General features: G+C 55.3%; 1 protein-coding gene across 1 annotated transcript in view; it reads right to left on the bottom strand.

The window, feature by feature from the left end:
* The window catches only part of COL27A1 (collagen type XXVII alpha 1 chain), a 154770-nt gene that overhangs the window by 50845 nt on the left and 85138 nt on the right, over positions 1–18787 (bottom strand). Inside the window, 9 exon segments of the mRNA XM_047768236.1 lie at positions 1884–1937; positions 4843–4896; positions 5137–5190; positions 7288–7341; positions 13063–13107; positions 14765–14818; positions 16264–16308; positions 17931–17984; positions 18168–18221. Coding sequence (XP_047624192.1) covers positions 1884–1937; positions 4843–4896; positions 5137–5190; positions 7288–7341; positions 13063–13107; positions 14765–14818; positions 16264–16308; positions 17931–17984; positions 18168–18221 — 468 coding nt within the window.

Below are 18787 nucleotides of genomic sequence, written 5' to 3'. Positions count from 1 at the left end.
CAGGGAAGCGGGGCTGGGGGTTGGGGGAGGGAATGGGGCTGGGAGGAATGGGTGTAGGAGACCTCCAGGCTCATTTCCCAGAGCACATATGGGGAAGCTGAGGCCCGGAGAGCAGCAAGGCCTTGCTATGGTCACAGGACAAGCCAGGAGCTGCACAGGGGGCCTGGCCAGAACTGAGCTCTTTCACAGGCTCAGTGAGTGCCTCTCTAGCCCACCCCTACCCCCGGACCCTCGGTCACCCCTTCTGGGAAGTGGCCAAAGGTGACTTGTCAGGCAGGGGACCCAGGGGGCAGATCCCGCAGGTTCTGCATTCCTCCCAAACCCAGCCAGGGGAGCAGCTCGTGTTCCCAAAGCTCCCCTTCCAGCCCCGAGACTTTGATGTGGTTGGGAGCCTGGGTTTCCTCAAGCGGGAGATACATTCTTCAAGCCACAGCGGGGAAGGGTAGTAAGAGCCTAGCGAGTTAATGGAGGCCTGAGCTGCATCTGGTAGGTTTGGGAGTCGGGGGCAGGGCCTGGGCCAACACGGCTCCCCCTCCAGCTAACCTGGCTTCCTGGGGCAGGAGGGGACATGCAGAGGGTCAAGGTGGACCCTGGCTGCCAATGGACTGTGGCCACTCGCAGAGCCCAAGACATGGCCCTGGGAGGGGCCCTGCCGGGCCAGAGGAATGCCTCTGAATCTCTCCTCTCCCAGGCCAACTGCTCAGACCATCTGGTTCAGGGGAAATTTTTAAACTACTTGAAATTCAGCCAAGAAGAGACTCATCATCTCAGAGCCCCTGTATGAGCTTGAGGATCAGGCCTGGGCTGCCTGCTCTACTTCTGCCATCTCGCTTCCTTTCCACAAGGCTGCACGACCTGGCACCCGGACATCCGCTGGGCGACAGGAAACCACTCCATCAGCCTTCTCTGCCTTCAGTATGAAAAAGGGTCAGATTCCCTGGGGTCAAATCACACTTCTGCCGCTTTAGCTGTGCAACCTGAGGCAGGTGACTTAACCTCTCTGTGCCTTACTTTCCTGGTCTGTAAGATGGGAATAGGAACAGCACTGACGTTACAGGGCAGTGTTGAAGATCACTGAGTCAACGTCTCACAGTCAGTGCCTGGTACATAGTAAGTCCTAGCAATTACCTCTGGCTACGGTGTTCAGGTCACCTCTGCCTGAAACCCTCTGTGGCTTCCCGCTACCCTTGAAGCACAGCCCATAGGCCTCACTGTGGAGTGTTTGAGGCCGTGCTTGGCTTGACACCTGCTAATTCTCGGTCCCATCCCTCTCCCCTGTCCCTCTGTTGAACCAGTGGGGATCCCCAAACATGCCACTCCTTCTTACCTCAGGGCTTTCCCTCTGCCTGGAACCCAGCATTGGCTCAGGCATCACCCTCGCCTTGAAGCCTTCCCTGTACCCCGTTCAGGAGGTGAAGGGCCTCCTCCAGGCTCCCAAGCTGCCTGTGTTTCCACCATCAATGTGCTCAGGGCCCTGTACTGTCTGTTTGACCTATTTGATTGAGCCATGAAGCCGGGCAGAGGTCCTGCCTGGCCCATTCTCCTTGTACCTACAGAGCCTCCAACAGTGGCTGGCCCAGCGTGGGGACCAAATCAATTGTTGAACGAATTCATGAACAAACACAGGAATGGACAAAGCACTGGTGCCACCCAGCCCAAGCCAAGCTTGGCTACTGGTGCCAAGGCCTGGTGCTCAGAAATTGGCTGGGAAAGATGGGTGGGGGTCTCAAGCTGAGAGTCAGGCCCGGGAGGAGCCTGGAACCCTGCCTAGGGCTGTGAAAGTCATAGATCTCAGGGCTGGGCGTGCAGGGCAAGGACCAGAAGCGGTCTCTGCAGCTGGTGGCCCCTGCCCATGTCCGACCCCGGGGCTGGGCCCCACTTACCCGGCGTCCCTTCGCTCCCCTCATGCCCGGTGGGCCTCGAGATCCTGGAGGACCCTGTGGGGAAGAGGAAGAGTTCAGTGAAGCCCCTTTTTAGGGAGCAAGTGTGACCTTGAAGGCTGGACCTGCACGTTCGGATGGGTGCTGCTCCGGAGCGGCCCCACCCGAGCCCGCAGCTCCAGATGGAAGGACCTGCCCCCCTGGGAAGATCTGAACCCCAGGAGAAGCGCCGACCAGCTGTCACCTTGAGCACGACTCAGTGCCTGGGAATCCAGCAGTGGGGAGAAGGCATCCTGGTTGGATGAGCCACTTCCTCCCTTATCTCAAAATCAACAACCAGAAGCTTCGAAGACATTCCTGACAAAGTCTCCTCCAAGCCCACTCCCCCTTTTCACTCCCCATCATCAAGGAGAAAACGGGTGCATGTTCTGACCCCCACTCTGACCTCAACTATTACCTGGAAGCATCCAGAAGGCTCTGACCAGGGCAGAAGGAGCCTGGGGGAGGGGTGTGAGAGGGAGCAGAACCAGACCTGGGTCCTGAGGTGGGGGGTGGGGGCAAGAAGCCTGCATGGGGCGGGGGGCTGGGCGGAGAAGTGGGGCAGGGGAGGCAGAGAGAAGGGAGCAGTGCTTATCTCCGTTTGATGAAAGAATGACAAGAGGAGGCAGAAGGGAGGGACTGGGAGAGAGGGAAAGAAAACGAGGGGCTGGCTGTGTTCTGTGGCTTCCCAGCATCTGGCCCAGGGCAGGCCGATGACAGGTTTAGGGAATGACTGAGGAGGACGGAGGGGAGGAAGGGAGGGGAGGAAAGGAGAGGAGGAAAGTACAGAGAGGAACAGGCTGCCCCGTTGCCTGCTTTCTCTCCCCGGGGTCCAGGCCCAGCCACACACACCAAGGTGCATCTTCACCCCGTGGCTGGCCAAGGACCCCTCCGACAGCTGCAGGAGCCTCAGCTCCAGCGGCAATCCTCAGATGTGCGTGCTCCCTTTACAGGAGGCGGTCTCATCCCCGCTCCGAATACCAGGGAGAGGCCCAGCGCAGTTTGGGGCCTCAGGAAACACTCCAATTTCTGCTCCCATCTCTCTCTTCCCAGGGCCTGGGGGTGGGGGCGCAGACCCTCCCCCTGCTAAAGGGCTGAGGTGAGGGGCTGGGTCCCCACCTAACCCCTTGTCCGCAGAGCAAGCAGGGTGTGGACCAGGGCTTGGTCCACTAGAAAGACAGAGCTGACTCCCAGACGGTGGAGAACATGAAGACTGGCTGAGAACAGACCACTTTACAGAGGGATCTCAGACGGCAGAAGGCATGCAATGCGTCCCTGGGGATTTCAGGAGTCGAGTCTCAATTCAGAAGCTTAAAAAAGCTGACCCTTCTGCCAGAGAACCGGGTTCAAATCCCACTCGCCACTGACTAATTCTGTGACCTTTGGCAATGACTTCCACTCTCTGGGCCTCAGTTTCATCATCTATAAAATGCGTATAAGAAGAGTCCCCACCTCCTTGAGTTGCTGGGGAGACGAAATCATCCGGAAGGTCAGATCACTGTCAGCTCTCTCAAAGGGGGAGGAGGTTAGAACCTGACATCCCCCTTGCCACGAAGAGAGATAATAGCCTTGGCTGACCCCAGTAGATTGGAGGAAAACCTGGATGTTAAAGTGAGTGGAGGCGTTCCCGTCGTGGCACAGTGGAAACGAATGCGACTAGGAACCATGAGGCTGCATGTTCGATCCCTGGCCTCGCTCAGTGGGTTAGGATCTGGCGTTGCCATGAGCTGTGGTATAGGTCGCAGACGCGGCTCTGATCCCGAGTTGCTCTGCCTGTGGTGTAGGCCGGCGGCTATAGCTCCGATTAGACCCCTAGCTTGGGAACCTCCATATGTCGTGGGTGCGGCCCTAGAAAAGACAAAAGACAATACAATACAATAAAATAAAGTAAAGTAAAATAAAAAGTGAGTGGAAAATGCACAGCACAGAGTAGGTGCACAGGAAAGTTTAGGAACTGAGTTGGCCTTGCCTCCCTAATTGGCTCAGAGAACTGGTGTGGGCACACTTCCCTGGGTTCAGATCATGAAAGGGTCCTGTTCCCTCCTTCATCAGTCCCCAGGGCAGCCTGAACTCATCACCCCCCAGCCTTGCCCCGCCCCCATCCTGCCCTGCTGGCCCCCCACCTCCCCCACCCCATCCGCCAGCCTGAAGCCCACCCTTCCACCTCCCCAGAGTGGGCTCCCAGCCCTGAGCCCTAGACTTGGCTGGAGTGAGCACCCCACTTCATATACTGGCAGAGGTGGGGGGACCACCTGCGTCAGTTCTGAATGAGAGCCACCCTTCCCCCATCCCACCCCACCCTCGGGGAAGTGGGAGGGGCCTCTGAATCTGGGTGCTCTTGGCCACACCCTCCTCACAGCCCTTCTGCCTCTCCCACCCTCCCTGCCTTGGAATCCTTAGGAATCTTCCTGGTTCCTCAGTCATCATGAGAAGCCCAGGACCCCTGCAACCCTGGACCCTTAGGCCACTGGCCCCAGCATTTCTCATCTTCTTCCCTGCTTTAGCCACTTAGTCACGGGCTTCTCTCTCCCCCATGCCAGACTACAAGCTCAGAGAGGGCAGGGACAGCTTTCTGCCTTGTCGATGGCAGCTCCTGGACAGTATTTCCCAAGTGAATGAACAAGGCAATAGTGCTCATGGCCAGGACACTCCCTTGCAGTGAACATCCCTCTGTAGCAAACATTAGCCTCATGTTTTCATTTCACCCACGCAATCACGTGACCCTGACCACGATTATTTCACCTGTTTTTCAGATGAGCAGAATTTAGACCCAGAGACGTTTCATGATCTGCCCTGGCCAGACAGCCAGGAGGAAATGGGACTGCTGGGATTCGAACCCAGGTCTGCTTGACTTTGAGACCTGGCCTCCTCACTGTGACTCAACAGTGGGTTTGAGCTCAGGAAACAGGCAGGCTTTGCTTACCGGGGGTCCAGGTTCTCCGGGGGTCCCGACACCACCTGGAGTTCCAGGATGACCCTACCAAGAAAGAGATGGAAAAGAAGGAATCAGCTCTAGGAGGCGTCTCTTCCTCCCGCAGTCCTGTCTCGGCCAGCTCAGCCCCAGCCCAGGGTCATGCAGGCAGCAGACAGGCCTCCTGGAGGGAGAAGGGGGCAGTCATCCATCATGCATGGGGTACATGGAAGCAGGCAGAAGAGAGCAGAGTTGTCACCATGGCTGGGACAGGAGTGGGCCAGGGGATGCAGACTTGCTTCTTACCATCGACCCCTTGGGTCCGGGCGCGCCTGGGGGTCCCGTCATGCCCCGGTCACCCTGTGATGGAGACAGCAATTCAGGGAGGTCACAGCTGTGGGGAGCAGGTGCAGAGACTCGTCCAAGGTCTAGAGCCACATCACCCAGGGTGGTGATGGGGAGGGGGGAGCCTCAGGATTTCAGTCAGCAGAAGCCAAGACCCCCGGCAAGTCCTGGGAAGCCTGGCAACCACTGCAGCGTGCTACACAGTGAGCTCCCCTTGGGCAAGAGCGGTCCTGATCAAAGCTGCGCAAAAGACACTGTCTTTTTTGATCCTGGCCCACATTACGTGGTCCTCATTAGGCCTGGCATCCCCTGGGCTTGCTAAGGCAGAGATGGCAACAGAAGGCATTTCTTTTATTCTCCCCATCCTCTGCTCAAACCTAGATGAGATGCTGGAGAATCAGAGATGCAACTCAGTCTCTCTTGACCCATCCACACAGGTCAGGCAGAGATAGCGGGTAAAGCAGGGACTCTGGCTTTGACTCCTGGAGGCCCTGTTTCTTGTATCCACCCAGCCAGCAAACATTTCTTGGGCATCTATTATGGGCTCGGCATGATACGCTAGACCCTGAAGACATGATGGATAGAAACAGATGGGGAGACAGACACACGTCACCGAAGCAGACAGATGCAAACTAGGGTAAGAGCAGTGAGCGACTGGGTCCTGGTGCTAAGATGTGTCAATAGGGGAATTTTTTTTTTTGGCGGATCTGCGGTGTATGGAGTTCCCGGACCAGGGATCTGATCCGAGCCATAGCTGTGACCTACATCGCTACAGCAGGAACTCCCCAATAGGGGATTTGACCCACCTGGGTGCAGGGTGTGATGAGGAAGGCTTCCCTCGGAATGCTGAAGGACACCTGAGAGTCATCTAGGCAAAGGGGCGGGGGTGAGGGGGTGGAGGAATGGGAACAGTGTACCTGGCCAAGGGAATGGCACGGGCAATGGTTTGCAGGTGAGGAGGGAGATGGAGCATTCGAGTAACAAAATAAGCCTAGAGATGGGTTTGATATGGCACTGAAGTTATCTAAGATGTTACCATGGAGGCAGCAGGGTGAAGGGCACACAGGAATTTGTGCTATTTTTTTGCAACTTCTTATGAATATAGTTACTTCAAAAAAAATGTAAATTTTGGAGTTCCCGTTGTGGTTCAGTGGGTTAAGACCAAGTATCCATGAGGCTGTCGGTTTGATCCCTGGCCTCACTCAGTGCATTCAGGATCTGATTGCCACCAGCTGCAGCGTAGGTTTCGGATCGGGTCTTGCGGTGGCTGTGGTGTAGGTTGGCAGCTACAACTCTGGTTCGACCTCTAGCCTGGGAACTTCTATAGGCCGCAGTGCAGCCCTAAAAAGAAAAAAAGAAATAAAAGTTAAATTTTTAAAAATAAGAGGAAGAAGGGAAGGAGGAGGAGGAGGTGGCCAGAGAGTCCGAGACAAAGGGAGTGACAAAGAGGGAGGCGCAAGATGAGCCCGGAAAGCAAGGTGGGGCCAGATTAGAACCTCAGTCTTTCCATCTATCCAATGGGAATAATATTGGCTTCTCCAGGCAGGAGGGGGGGGGCGCCTTCTTGGGGATCAGATAAACCCAAACACAGAAAAACAGGTACCCTCCCCGCCAGGGCCCACGGCCGTGGGCTGGGAGCCAGTGGGAGGCAAAGTGTGGCCCTGGGCACTGAACTTGGATCAAATCCCAGCTCTGCCACTTCCTATCTGAGTGACCTTGAGTAAGTCACTTCCCCCACGGGAGCCTCCGTAATCTGGTCTGTAAAACAAGATGCTGGAAATTAACAAAGCAACTTAAGGAATTGGGCTTCCTTGTAAAAAGATGGATTTTTACCTCTCTCTGTTGCCTGCCCCGTGCAGTGCCTGCGTGGAGCCATGAGCAGCCCAGACCACATAGATGGCTGTCACACAGACATCTAACTGTGCTCAGGGGTGCTGGCAGGAGGGCAGGGCAGAAGCTCCAGGGGATGCCAGGAACAGGGCACAATGGCTCCTTGAGGGTCTGGAAGGCCCAGGAAGCGAGGAGAGGCCCAGGGCAACTGGCACCTTCACCTTTCCAAAATTGCAAAACATAAGCTCTATTTGCTGAGATATTCCTGCCCACACAACTTACCTTTTCTCCCATGATTCCTGGCTCCCCGACCAGACCAATGAACCCCAGAAGTCCCTATGAGAAACGGGCATAAAAGCAAGAGAAAGAAGGAAACACCATGAATTCAGAGATGGGCTGAGTTTCCAAGGCAACTAGGCTGCATCTCCCTTGCACCGGAGCTGTCTCCCTGTGTCTCCTGTCCAGAGCCTGGTCATCCAGCCGGCCTGGGGCTGCCACCGAGGAGAGAGTTGCCTCTCTCTGGGCACTGTCCTCACTTCCTTCACTCCACCAGATGGTTCTGATTTTGGAGCCAAGCGGTGGGGCTGCTGCCAGCATCCCTGGGAGCGCCACATTCTTCCCTCGCCAGAAGCTGGGAGGCAGCCACGGTGGGGGAGGGGAGGGGCTGGGGGAGGGGGTCGTGGGTCCTGGGGGATGGTCCGTAAGTGGTGCTGGGAAGCGGCCCGGCTGTAAGAAATCTGTCCCCAACTTGTGGGGCTCTGGGACTATTTCAAAGAGAGAAACAAACCTGCTGGCTAGGACAGAAATATCCTAACCGCCTTCGCCAAAAGACCTGATTGAAATCTGGGAAGTGGAAGCCTTTTTACTGTCTTGTGAAAGGCTTTCTCTCCTCTCTGAAAGGACACACACACACACAGTGGTTCCTGTTGCTCTTTTGAACTCCACTGGGTGATAACTCACTTCTGTGTTCCAGCGTTCTAGGTGGCTGTGGGCCTCGCTGCTGCCCTGAGCCGGCAAACGCGCACACGCTCAGTGAGGACCAAGAGCCTGGAGGGGAAACCCAGGAAGGCAGGCAACCCCCAGTCCAGATCCCATACACTCCTCTGCTAAGGAAAATTCCAGCAGACGGGGGTTGTGTGTGGTTCAGGGGAGCAAATGTGGCTTTGGAAGAACCCAGGTTTGCAGCCAAGAGTTTCTGGGAGAATGAGGGAAGACAAAGGGACAAGTGGATTTGTCCCATAAAATCTACTCCCTGTCTGCAAACTGGATCTAGAAAGGAAGGAGACCTTGAACTTGATCAGAAGCAGATCAGAAGTTATACACTCAGGCAGCGAAGCTGCTGGTCAACTAGAGTGAAGAAAAAGCCCTCCTGTGCCAAAGGGTCAGCTCCATGCAGCTCAGAGACAGGTTTAAAGTGGCAGCTCAGATCAGGAATCTGTGTGTCTTGCAGTTGCAGCCTGGGATTCAACTCTGGCCCCTGGGGCTCCAAAGCCCATGCACCTGTCACCCCAGTACGTGTGGCCATAAGCCAGACCCAGATCTCCCCAGCACCACTGCCACACATGAGGGGTCCTGGCTCCCTGGGCTCAGACACCCTTCAGGATTGAAGCATGAGGTGAGAGGGGTGAGGTATAAGGTATGAGATCATGGCTAATAAGTCACAGAAAATAACCAAGTATTGACTCTTGCAGCAACTTACTTTTTTTTTGGGGGGGGTGTCTTTTGGTCTTTCGGTCTTTTCAGGGCCACACTCGAGGCACATGGAGGTTCCCAGGCTAGGGGTCCAATTGCAGCGACAGCTCCCAGCTTACGCCAGGGTCACAGCAACGCCAGATCAGAGCCGCGTCTACAACCTACATCACAGCTCACAGCAACGCCGGATCCTTAACCCACTGAGCGAGGCCAGGGATCAAACCCGCAACCTCATGGTTTCTAGTCGGATTCGTTTCTGCTGCGCCACGACGGGAACTCCCAGCAACTCACTTTCAACATTCATTAGATCATGTTCAAGGTGACAGCAATATTAATAACAACAGCTGGCACTAACGATGGGCCAAGCACCATCTCTGACACTTTATCTATGTCAATTTCAGGCTTGTGGCCCCTGGGCAAATTGCAGAGCCTCTCTGGGCCTCATGTGTGGAGTGAGGGGACTTAAGATAAAGGGCTTTCCCCACCTCCCGGGGTTGTTCTGAGTATTGGCGATAATGCATGGCACATGTAGGCACTCTATAAATGTTAGTTTCCCTCCCATCCCATTCTAATTTATTTTAAAAGGGCATGGGGTTAAGGCAGAGGCCTGAGCTCCCCACAAGGGAGCAGTCAGACATTTAGAGGATGTCGAGCAAAAGGAATAAAAACTGTTCTATTTAAGAGGTCCCTGCCTGACTGGCCCAGAGAAACAGAAATTTCATAGCTACTTTAAATTTATGAGTTGTTGGGTCCTGGAAGGCAGGCAGGTCATAAACCTCAAACAAGAAGCCAAACAGGATCCTAATGAATAAGGGCCATAGAGCGAGTGCCCCATTTCCCCCGCCCCTACCCCTGGGACCCCTCCCTGGGGCGCTGTCCCGGAACATCCTGGCAGGCCTGTCCCGTGTCTGGAGCTGAAGCTGGTCTGGAGAAGCATGCCCCAGAGGCCTAGGACTTCCACCTGGCGGGGCTGGTGGAGAAGCAGTTCTGACAGCTGTGGACACAGCTGTCTCCTCTCAGCGGTCAAGAGGGCATGAGGGAGGAGGTGGCATTGTCACCTACAGCGGGCACTGCATACGTGGGATCTGAGTCCCCAGTTTGGCGGAGAAGGCTGGCCCAGTCCTCATATGGCTTACAGATAAAGGGCCGCTGTGGACCATGAGAATTTTTCTCCCTCCCTCCCTGCTCTCATATGACGATCTGCTTGGTGCTGGGGATGCAACTGGGAACAAGGCGACCCTGGGTCGTCTGCTGGACGAGACATCTCAGGGTTAGGTGCCTGGCTTCCCCCTGGTTGGAACTTTTTAAAGGCAAGGCCGGTGCTTTGTAATTATCTTCCCAGCACCTAGGACAGGGCCTGGCAGGCTGGCTGCACTCTAACTGCTAGAAAACTGCAAGGGCTCAGAAGGTCAAGGGTTTTCTGGTTCCTCCAGGGCAGGTCTTGGCAAACCAGCAGACCTGAGTGTCAGCCTGGGCTCTGGCAGTGAAGGTGCCGCCTGGGAGATCTTGGGCAAGTTACTTCTCAGAGCCTTGGTTTCCTCATTTGCAAAATGGGAATAATAATACTGTCATGGGGTTGCTGGAGGTATGGCCAGTGACGGTATGGAGAGTGTTTGCACAGAGCCTGGTACCTAACAGGTGCCCAATAAGTGTAGCCGATACTGTGATTATAAGGAGGTCTTTATAGCCTTTCCTGGGGATCCTCTGATTCTGCCATGAACAGGAAATGTCTGCTCCCACATCAGGAAGGGGGCCAAGGGCACAGCTGGCATGGCATCCCAGCACGCCAAGTGGCAGCGACCTGGTTCCAGCCTTGCCTCACGGTTCAGACAGGTGTCTCTTTCCTGCTGAGCCGGCTGGGTCACTTGCTGAGGGCTCCACTGAATCAATGAGGCTGGGCTATCCCCACCTCCTTCTGGCCCCAGCTTTGCCGCTGCCCTTGATCATCTAAGTCAAACCCATTCTCCGCCACGAATCCTAGCCTGCCAACTAATGTGGACTAGGATCCAGGGGTTCTTAACCTGGAGTTCCTATAAGGCTCTGTGGATGGATATCTGTGGGGGGGTGGTCCATGAATTTCTTTTTAGGGCCTCACCTGCGGCATATGGAAGTTCTCAGGCTAGGGGTTGAATTGGAGCTGCAGCTGCTGGCCTATGCCATAGCCACAGCAACGCCAGCTCCAAGCCACATCTGCAACCCATGCCACAGCTCAAGGCAACACCAGATCCTTAACCACTGAGTGAGGCCAGGGATCGAACCCTTGTCCTCATGGATACCAGTCAGGTTCTTAACCTGCTGAGCCACAATGGGAACTCCCAAAATGGCAACTTTTATTTTCATCAACTTCTAATTCGAATTTAGCATTTGCCTCAAACATGACTGTAGGCCACAAACCCACCCACGGCAACGGCAATGGTCACCGATATTTACGTGCCACATAGTCACTGCTGCAGAGATTTCAAAATCTATCAGTAAGTCTTGTCATCACTTCAAAACTGAGCTTGTTACTAGACCTGCTGCTAGATCCTGCTATTTCATGCAAGAATAGAGAAGTCTATCTACGAGGAGATCATATTTTAATATACCATCATATTTGTATTTCAATATAATAGATTTCCCTTTTTTTTTTTTTTTTAATCTCTTTGCCATTTCTATGGCGGCTTCCTCGGCATATGGAGGTTCCCAGGCTAGGGGTCGAACTGGAGCTGTAGCCGCCGGCCTACACCAGAGCCACAGCAACACGGGATCTGAGCCGCATCTGCGACCTACACCACAGCTCACAGCAACCCCAGATCCTTAGCCCACCGAGCAAGGCCAGGGACTGAACCGGCAACCTCATGGTTCCTAGTCAGATTCGTTAACCACTGCGCCACAACGGCAACTCCTTGATTTCCTTTTAATCCTTTGTTTTGTATTTGCGTTTAAAAATTCTTTATTCTGAGAAGGGGACTGTGGGCTTCACCAAGCCTACCAAAGGGGTGCAAGGCATGAAAAAGGTTAGAACCCCTGAATAGAGTGGTTTCTAGGGACCCTTTATGTCTCGACATTCTAGGATTCCAAGTATCTATTTCCTGAGAACCCTACCACCAGCATAACTATGAAATTCAATTTGCTGAACGTATTGCCTTTTTTTTTCCAATCAGGAAATACATCCAGGCTGCGGCAGCCCTTCCAAACTCCTGGGCTTCCCGCAGAATGTGCTCGAATGACACTGGAAAGGTTTCAAAAATCCAGTCCTCCCCCTGCGTTAATTCCTTTCTTCCCCCCAACAGATGTTGCAGGCCTGGTGAGGAAGCTCATGGTGTGTGACTCTCACGCCACTGATGGTGTCTCTTAGCAAAGATAATTTATTCTGGCTTCCCAGCATCATGACTCCTTCCAGCCTGAGGCAGCCCCTTGCAGGGTTCAGAGGGTGGCGTCCTTCTTTAAAGGAGTGGAGGAGACTGCTACCTTCTTTTTGTGTTTATTTGTTTATTTGTCTTTTTAGAGCCGTACCTGCGGCATATGGAGGTTCCCAGGCTAGGGGTCGAGTCAGAGCTCCAGCTGCCGGCCTACGCCACAGGCACAGCAATGCCAGATCCGAGCTGTGTCTGCAACCTACACCACAGCTCATGGCAATGCCAGATCCTTAATGCACTGAGCGAGGCCAGGGATCGAACCCGCATCCTCATGGATACTAGTTCCTTACCGCTGAGCCACAATGGGAACTCCGACTGTGACCTTCTGACCTGACCTACCAGCCCACAGGTTAAGCTTTTAGGGGGGGCCAAGCTGCAGAGGAGGGATGGAGGCCAGCCATCCACCCAGCTCTCCCAGCAGTTTCTCCCCAGTGCCCAGGGCCCTGGACCTCAACACTGAAGGCTGTGATGCTCCAACCTCCTTCTCAATGATTCCTCGCAGCCTCCTCTCCTCTTCAGACCTCGGCCTGGCTTCCCCAACTAGTCAGAACCCCTGGTATGAATTCATCTTCTTTATAATTTAGGGATGCCTGGACCAAGGGCCCCTGGCAAGTGGCTCTGCTTCTCTAGCATTTGGCTTCTCCATCTATGAATCGAGCCTGCGCGGCGACTATGAAGGGCTCATCCACTTTTCACGTTCTGGGAACAAAGTCACGTAACGTCTTTGGGCCAGTGCCCCCAAAACATCTGCAGCATCAGACCTTGGGGAACATCTGCCGTGACTGGGATGCACGGCTTTCTCATTCAGTGACCTCACCTCCCTGCGAGCCAGAGGGAAAGGGGGAGGCGAGCGAACCCTCCTCTCCAGCTGGGATGGAGATGAAACGAGGTGGTGCATGCGTGGGCTTCCCACAGCGTAAGTGCTCAGTAAAGGGAGCCTTCATGCTCCGAGACCGTGTTGACTCACCTGCTCACCCACGGGCCCCGGCCGTCCAGGATTGCCTGGCTCCCCCTGCAGAGAAACAGAGGAGGGTCACTTGGGATGAGCGATTAGGGGTCTAGGCCTCCTGGGGGACACCCCAGCCAACTGGCTTTAGTGCCCACTGGTGTGGATGGACCAGGAAACTCAACTCCAGAATCTGGCCTTGGAGACTCCGAATGAATGGCAGGAACAGGGATACGAGGGCAGAACCTCTGGCCCCAGGAATGACCCTAGCCTCCCTCGGAGTGGCCCTGGGCAGGTTACATGGCACACAGTCCATATCTCATTCAGGCCCCTTCATCGACCTCCTGTTTTTTGTGGAGATGGAAACTGAAGCTCAGAGAGGTGAAGTGAGCTGCTCGAGGTCACACAGCGAGCTGAAGGAAGGTTTGGAACTGGAGCTTTGGTCTGAGTGATTGAAATCCCCATTCCTCCTCCACTGGGCTGTCCCACCCCAGGAAGAGCAGGGAGCTGGGGAGTCAGGGCATGTGGCTCCTGGACCTAGCCCACCAGAGCTCTGCCACCAGCTCACAGGGGGCTGCTGAGCCTCGTCTCTGCTCTAGGCTTGGCCTCCCCAGCTACAAATAGGGAAAATCAGACTCGTTCATTTCAGAGGCTATTTCCAGCTGTCATAGGAGGTGGCCATTTGTGGCCCTGTCTGTCAGCTTCATCCCATGCAGTGGTGGCCCCTGCTCCTTCAGCAGCCACAACTGTCCTGGTGGGCAGACCCAGGGGATAAATCCACTCTGGCCATGTCACTGCTCCCACCACAGAAACCCAGCTGGGATGTGAGGGAGAAAAGCCCAAACCTCAGAGGGCAGGACGTGGGCTTGGACTGGCCAAGAGTTTGGCTCACAAGTGCACATGGCTCCTTGCGGTCCTGGCTCGAACCTCAGCCCACCCCTCCAGCTTCTCCCCCAGACCTCACGGTCGATACCCCCAGACACCCATGAGGGCCATTTCCCCTGGGTGAGGGGACGTGAGTGGCCTGGGCCCCCCAGCTCTCCCCTAACCTCTGTGCATCTGTAAACTTGGCTCAAGGATCTTGGCCCAGGATGGCAGGGGAAATCCAGCCCCCGAGGGGAGTCCCTGGAAAGCCATCAGGCTGCTCATGGGCTGAGGATCATATTCTCCTAGTGGGGCCAGTTCTTTCTGGATAACTTAAAAAAAAATTTAATAAATGAAGTGCATATTTATGGTATTAAGGGGGGAAAATATAGAAGCCCGGAGAAGAAAATGGAAATCTTCTATAATTCCGCCACCCAGAAATCACCCCTTTCTGACCCTCTTCCTGCACCCCACCATCACCCCGGAATGGTGATGCCATGCCGTCTTCTAAAAGCCACCAGCACCGTTTTGTAACAGCCACATCCCCGTCTTGTAAAAGCTACTAGCACCTCATCTTCGGTGGCTGCCCTGTAATCCATTCCCTGAACACCAGCCCGCTGTTGGATATTGAGCTCAGGTCCACTTTTTCCACTCTGTCACCCATCCTTTGTGATAAATGGGGTCCATTTCCTCCCCTTTTCACAACACAGGCCAGGGGTTCAGGGTTCATCCTCGGGCCTCATAGGTTGCCCCCCTCCCCAGCTCCCCATCCCATCCTCTCCACCCGCCCCCCCCCCCCCCATGTTCCCTCCTCCTCCTCCCCAGCACCTTCCCAGCACAGCGACTCCCAGTCTCTCACCTTCAAGCCATCCGGGCCGGGCCTCCCAGGAAACCCCTTTCTGCCGGGCTGACCCTGCAACAGGGAGAAGCCAGTGAGAGATGCCAGGAGGGGGCGGAGATGCAGAGTGCCAATGTCACCAGACTGCCAGCTGTCCTTGGGGATGGGGATGCAGGGCCGGGGGTGGGGGTGGGGATGGCGGTGGGGGTAGGGGTGGGGTCTGTAGCCGTGTGACCTGGGGAAGTCTCCCCTCCCCGGCTGGTCTTGTTTGTTAGTGTAGATGATGAAATCTGCTTTCAAGGGCTAAGGGAAAGGAAGGGACTGGAACAGCAGATAAAGGACGCACAGGGAGGGAGGGGTTAGGCCGGTGGTCCTCTGAGACCGTGTCACAGGACACTCATGAGGTCAAAACTATTTTCGTGGTGATATGAAGATGTCATTCGCCTGCATCCCTCATTCTCATGAATAGAAGTGGAGTTTTCCAGAGGCCACAGGACATGTGGCGCCCTCCACAGATGGAAGGCAGAGGCAGGCTGGGGAATCCAGCTGCCTCCTATTAAGACAGACATTCGAGAGATTAGCAAAAAAATCGTGAAGCAATGCCACTCTTTTCATTAGCTGATTCTGCTTTGGAAAATACAGCTATTTTTCATAAAACTATTTTTTCCTGTTAACATGAAACAGGTTTGCTATGAATTTTTATGATGTTATTAATTTTCAGTGAACGGGGAGTTCCCGTGGTGGCTCAGTGGTTAACGAACCCGACTAGCATCCATGAGGACATGGGTTCGATCCCTGGCCTCGGTCAGTGGGTTAAGGATCTGGCGTTGCCGTGAGCTGTGGTGTAGGTCGCAGATGCGGCTCAGATCTGCTGTGGCTGTGGTGTAGGCCGGTGGCTACAGCTCCGACTGGACCCCTAGCCTGGGAACCTCCACATGCTGCTGGTGTGGCCCTAAAAGATAAAAAAGGACAAAAAAAAATTTTTTTTTTCAGTGAACGGACACCAACATTGAAAGCTTCACCATATTAAGCACTCATGTCAATGGATGTAACCCATACAAAGAAGAATATTTTGGGTCCTCAGTCATCTTGGAGAGGGTAAAAAAATTCACCAAGTGCCGAATCATCCAATGCTGGGGTGAAGGTGGAGCAGGCATGCACCTTCTGGGAGGCCCAGTGGAGCAGTGGAGAGAATGCAGAGTCAGGTTCCAGGCTGTGAGATATTGGAGCTAAACTCTGAGGCTCTTTGAGCCTCGAGGACCTTGGATGAAACTAAGAAAGGCAGTGCCCCTCCCAGGGAAAATCAAATGAATGGACATAGATGCCAAGCCCCAGCACACAGCGGGTGGGCGGGAACAGCCAGTCCGTTGCCTGCCTCCAGTCTCTCGGTCTCTGTCTGTCCCAGGTCCCTCCCTGGCATCCCCGAGGCCCTCACTGCTGACTTCTCTCCAGAGCACGGCCTTTGCAAAGCTGGCTCAGCACCCGCAAACCCCACCTCCCCCCAAGCCAGCAACACTCACCTCCAAGCCAGGGGCCCCGGGTGGCCCCATGGGTCCCTCATCTCCCTAGAGTTGGGAGACACAAAGGGGGGAGAAAAGGAGAAAGTTAATCCAGTGCGGGAGTCTTGGCAATCTTGACCGGTTAGGAGGGAAAGGAGTGGACCCAGGGGAGCCCTTCTGGACCTAGAAATGGTGCACCTGGGCCCCTGGCAGGGCAGAGGCCTAAGGCCAGACCACACGGGGGCTTCTCTGTGAATGGGGTTCCCCATGTCGTCTGAATGTGACCAGGCCAGGCTGGTGGTGGAGCCCGGCAGGAAAGTCAAACCCCATTGTATGCTGTGGGCGAAGCGCCCCAGCTTGCAGCCCAAAGATACGGGCTCTCTTTTGAGCTCTGCCTTTCACCCAGCGGCAGACCTTAGCTTCATTGAGCCTCAGTTTCCCCATCTGTAAAATGGTGCAGGGCAGCGAGGGATCATCTTGAACCGGGATGACCCCATCATCACTAGGATGGGTGTGCCCAGCGTGTGTGGGGCATGAAAGCAGGGAGGAGGGCGTGAGAGAGGGAACACACAGAGCAGTGAATAAATGTATGAGGGGACCAATGAACTGATGACGACACAAGCAAGTGGCAGGTGTACTGAGCGTCAGCTGGAGGGGTGACAGGCGTGTCAACGGAAGCCCGGGGATGGTGCTGTCTTTGCCTCTCGCCCACTTCCTACTTCCTGCCTGTGGAGACTCCTCAGGCCCTCCCACAGGTCCAGGCAGCCTCTAAACTGGTCCTCCCTGGCATGCCAGGCCTCACCAAGAGGCCCCCTCCAGAGCTTCCAGGAAAGCAGCCCCACGTGGCAGCATCCAGAGAAAGAGCTGGGACCACACCAGACATAGACCCAGCAGCCCGAGAAGGGATCCATGTCAGCCAGATGCCTGCTTGCAGTCCTGGTCCTGGGGAGTCTGGGTCTCCTGCACCCTCACTCAGGGCTGCTTGTCATGGGGGCCCTGGGGCCTGAGCCAAGGTGCAAGGGGGAGGGCCTTGTGTGCAGGGAAAATTGGGGGCCAGCCAGTGGGGTGCCCAGCAGCCCTCCAGCTAGTGCTCCCACAGGCCCATAGAGAATATGAATCCCCTCCATCGCGAATGAGAAATAAACAGACCTCACTCTGCCACTTACTAGCTACGGGAATCGTGTGTATGTATTCTCTGGAGAGGCCCCCACGCAACTCCCAGGAGGCCAGAAGTTATAGCATAGGGGCTACATCATGGGCTCAGCAGACCCAGGTTAAAATCCTGACGCTGCCTGCCACTAATCACAGGACCCAACACAGTCCCTTTGTCCCCCTGAGACTCAGGGCCTCACCTGAGGGCTGAGCTAATGACTCCCTGCCTCCCATATCAATGCCCCAATACACTGTGTTACTGTGAACAAGAAAGTGGCAGTGCCTCCACGAAAAGAAACCCCAGGACAATGGGAATGGCCAGGAGTGACCTGGAGTGACCTGTCAGCCAGGCCGGGGCAGAGAAGGGTCCCTGGAAGGGTCATAGGGCAAGACTGTGAAGGATGAGCTGGAGGGTGAGCCTGAGGCAGCCCTGGGCTGTGCCCCCCACTGAGGGGCCCTGGCCCCCAGCTAAGGACCCAGGAAGAGCAGGCTGACAGCTGTGGGGATGGGTAGGGGACAGGGTCAGATAGTCTCACCTCCGGCCCCAGCTGCCCACGGGGTCCCGGCAGGCCTCGAGCTCCAGGCTTACCCTGGTGAGAAGAGAACAAAAAAGGCTCTCAGCAGCAGCACCTCGAGCCCCGTTGCAGGCTGGTCACAGGCTGGCAAGGTTTCTCCTGCTTCCGAGCCAGGGAGCCAGCCCTGCAGGCCAGGGGCTTCTGCAGAGCTGTCGGCCTCATCAACTGCAGTTCCCCCCATCCCAGGCTAGGACTCACCTTCGTGCCTTCTGGGCCGTTGTCCCCAGGGGGGCCAATATCTCCGGGGAACCCCTGAAGGGAAGCAGAGAGCAGGGGTCACCCAAGGGGACTGTGAAGGGAAATGCCAAGAGCCTAAGGCCCAGGAGGGGAACCAACCTGGGTTTCCAAACCACCCTCCCAGGGAGGTGACCCTGGGCAGCTCTGTTAATCTCATTGACTTAAACAGGGTCTTGGGACCAGGCCCTACTCTATGGAGACACTTAAGCGAGACAGTGCAGGAAGGCCTTGGCATAGGAACAAGCACATAACAAGTTCGTCTAACCCAGAGTTGCCCAAGTCCTGGGTCAGAGCTGTCCTCTGCTCTGAGAAGGGGCATTCGCTTTTTTTTTTTTTTTTTTTTTAGGGCTGCATCTGCAGCATATGGAAGGTCCCAGGCTATGGTGGGAATAGGAGCTGTAGCTGCTGGCCTACACCACAGCCACAGCAACAGGATCTGAGCTGCATCTGTGAACTATACCACAGCTCAAGGCCACGCCAGATCCTTAACCCACTGAGCGAGGCCAGGGATCGAACCCGCATGCTCATGGATACTAGTTGGGTTTGTTACTGCTCAGCCACAGTGGGAACTCCAAGAGAAG

The sequence above is a fragment of the Phacochoerus africanus genome, chromosome 2, assembly GCF_016906955.1.
Source record: "Phacochoerus africanus isolate WHEZ1 chromosome 2, ROS_Pafr_v1, whole genome shotgun sequence".
In the NCBI taxonomy this organism is placed as follows: domain Eukaryota; kingdom Metazoa; phylum Chordata; class Mammalia; order Artiodactyla; family Suidae; genus Phacochoerus; species Phacochoerus africanus.
The sequence above is the reverse complement of the archived record's forward strand: the minus strand, read 5'-3'. Positions and strand labels throughout refer to the sequence as shown.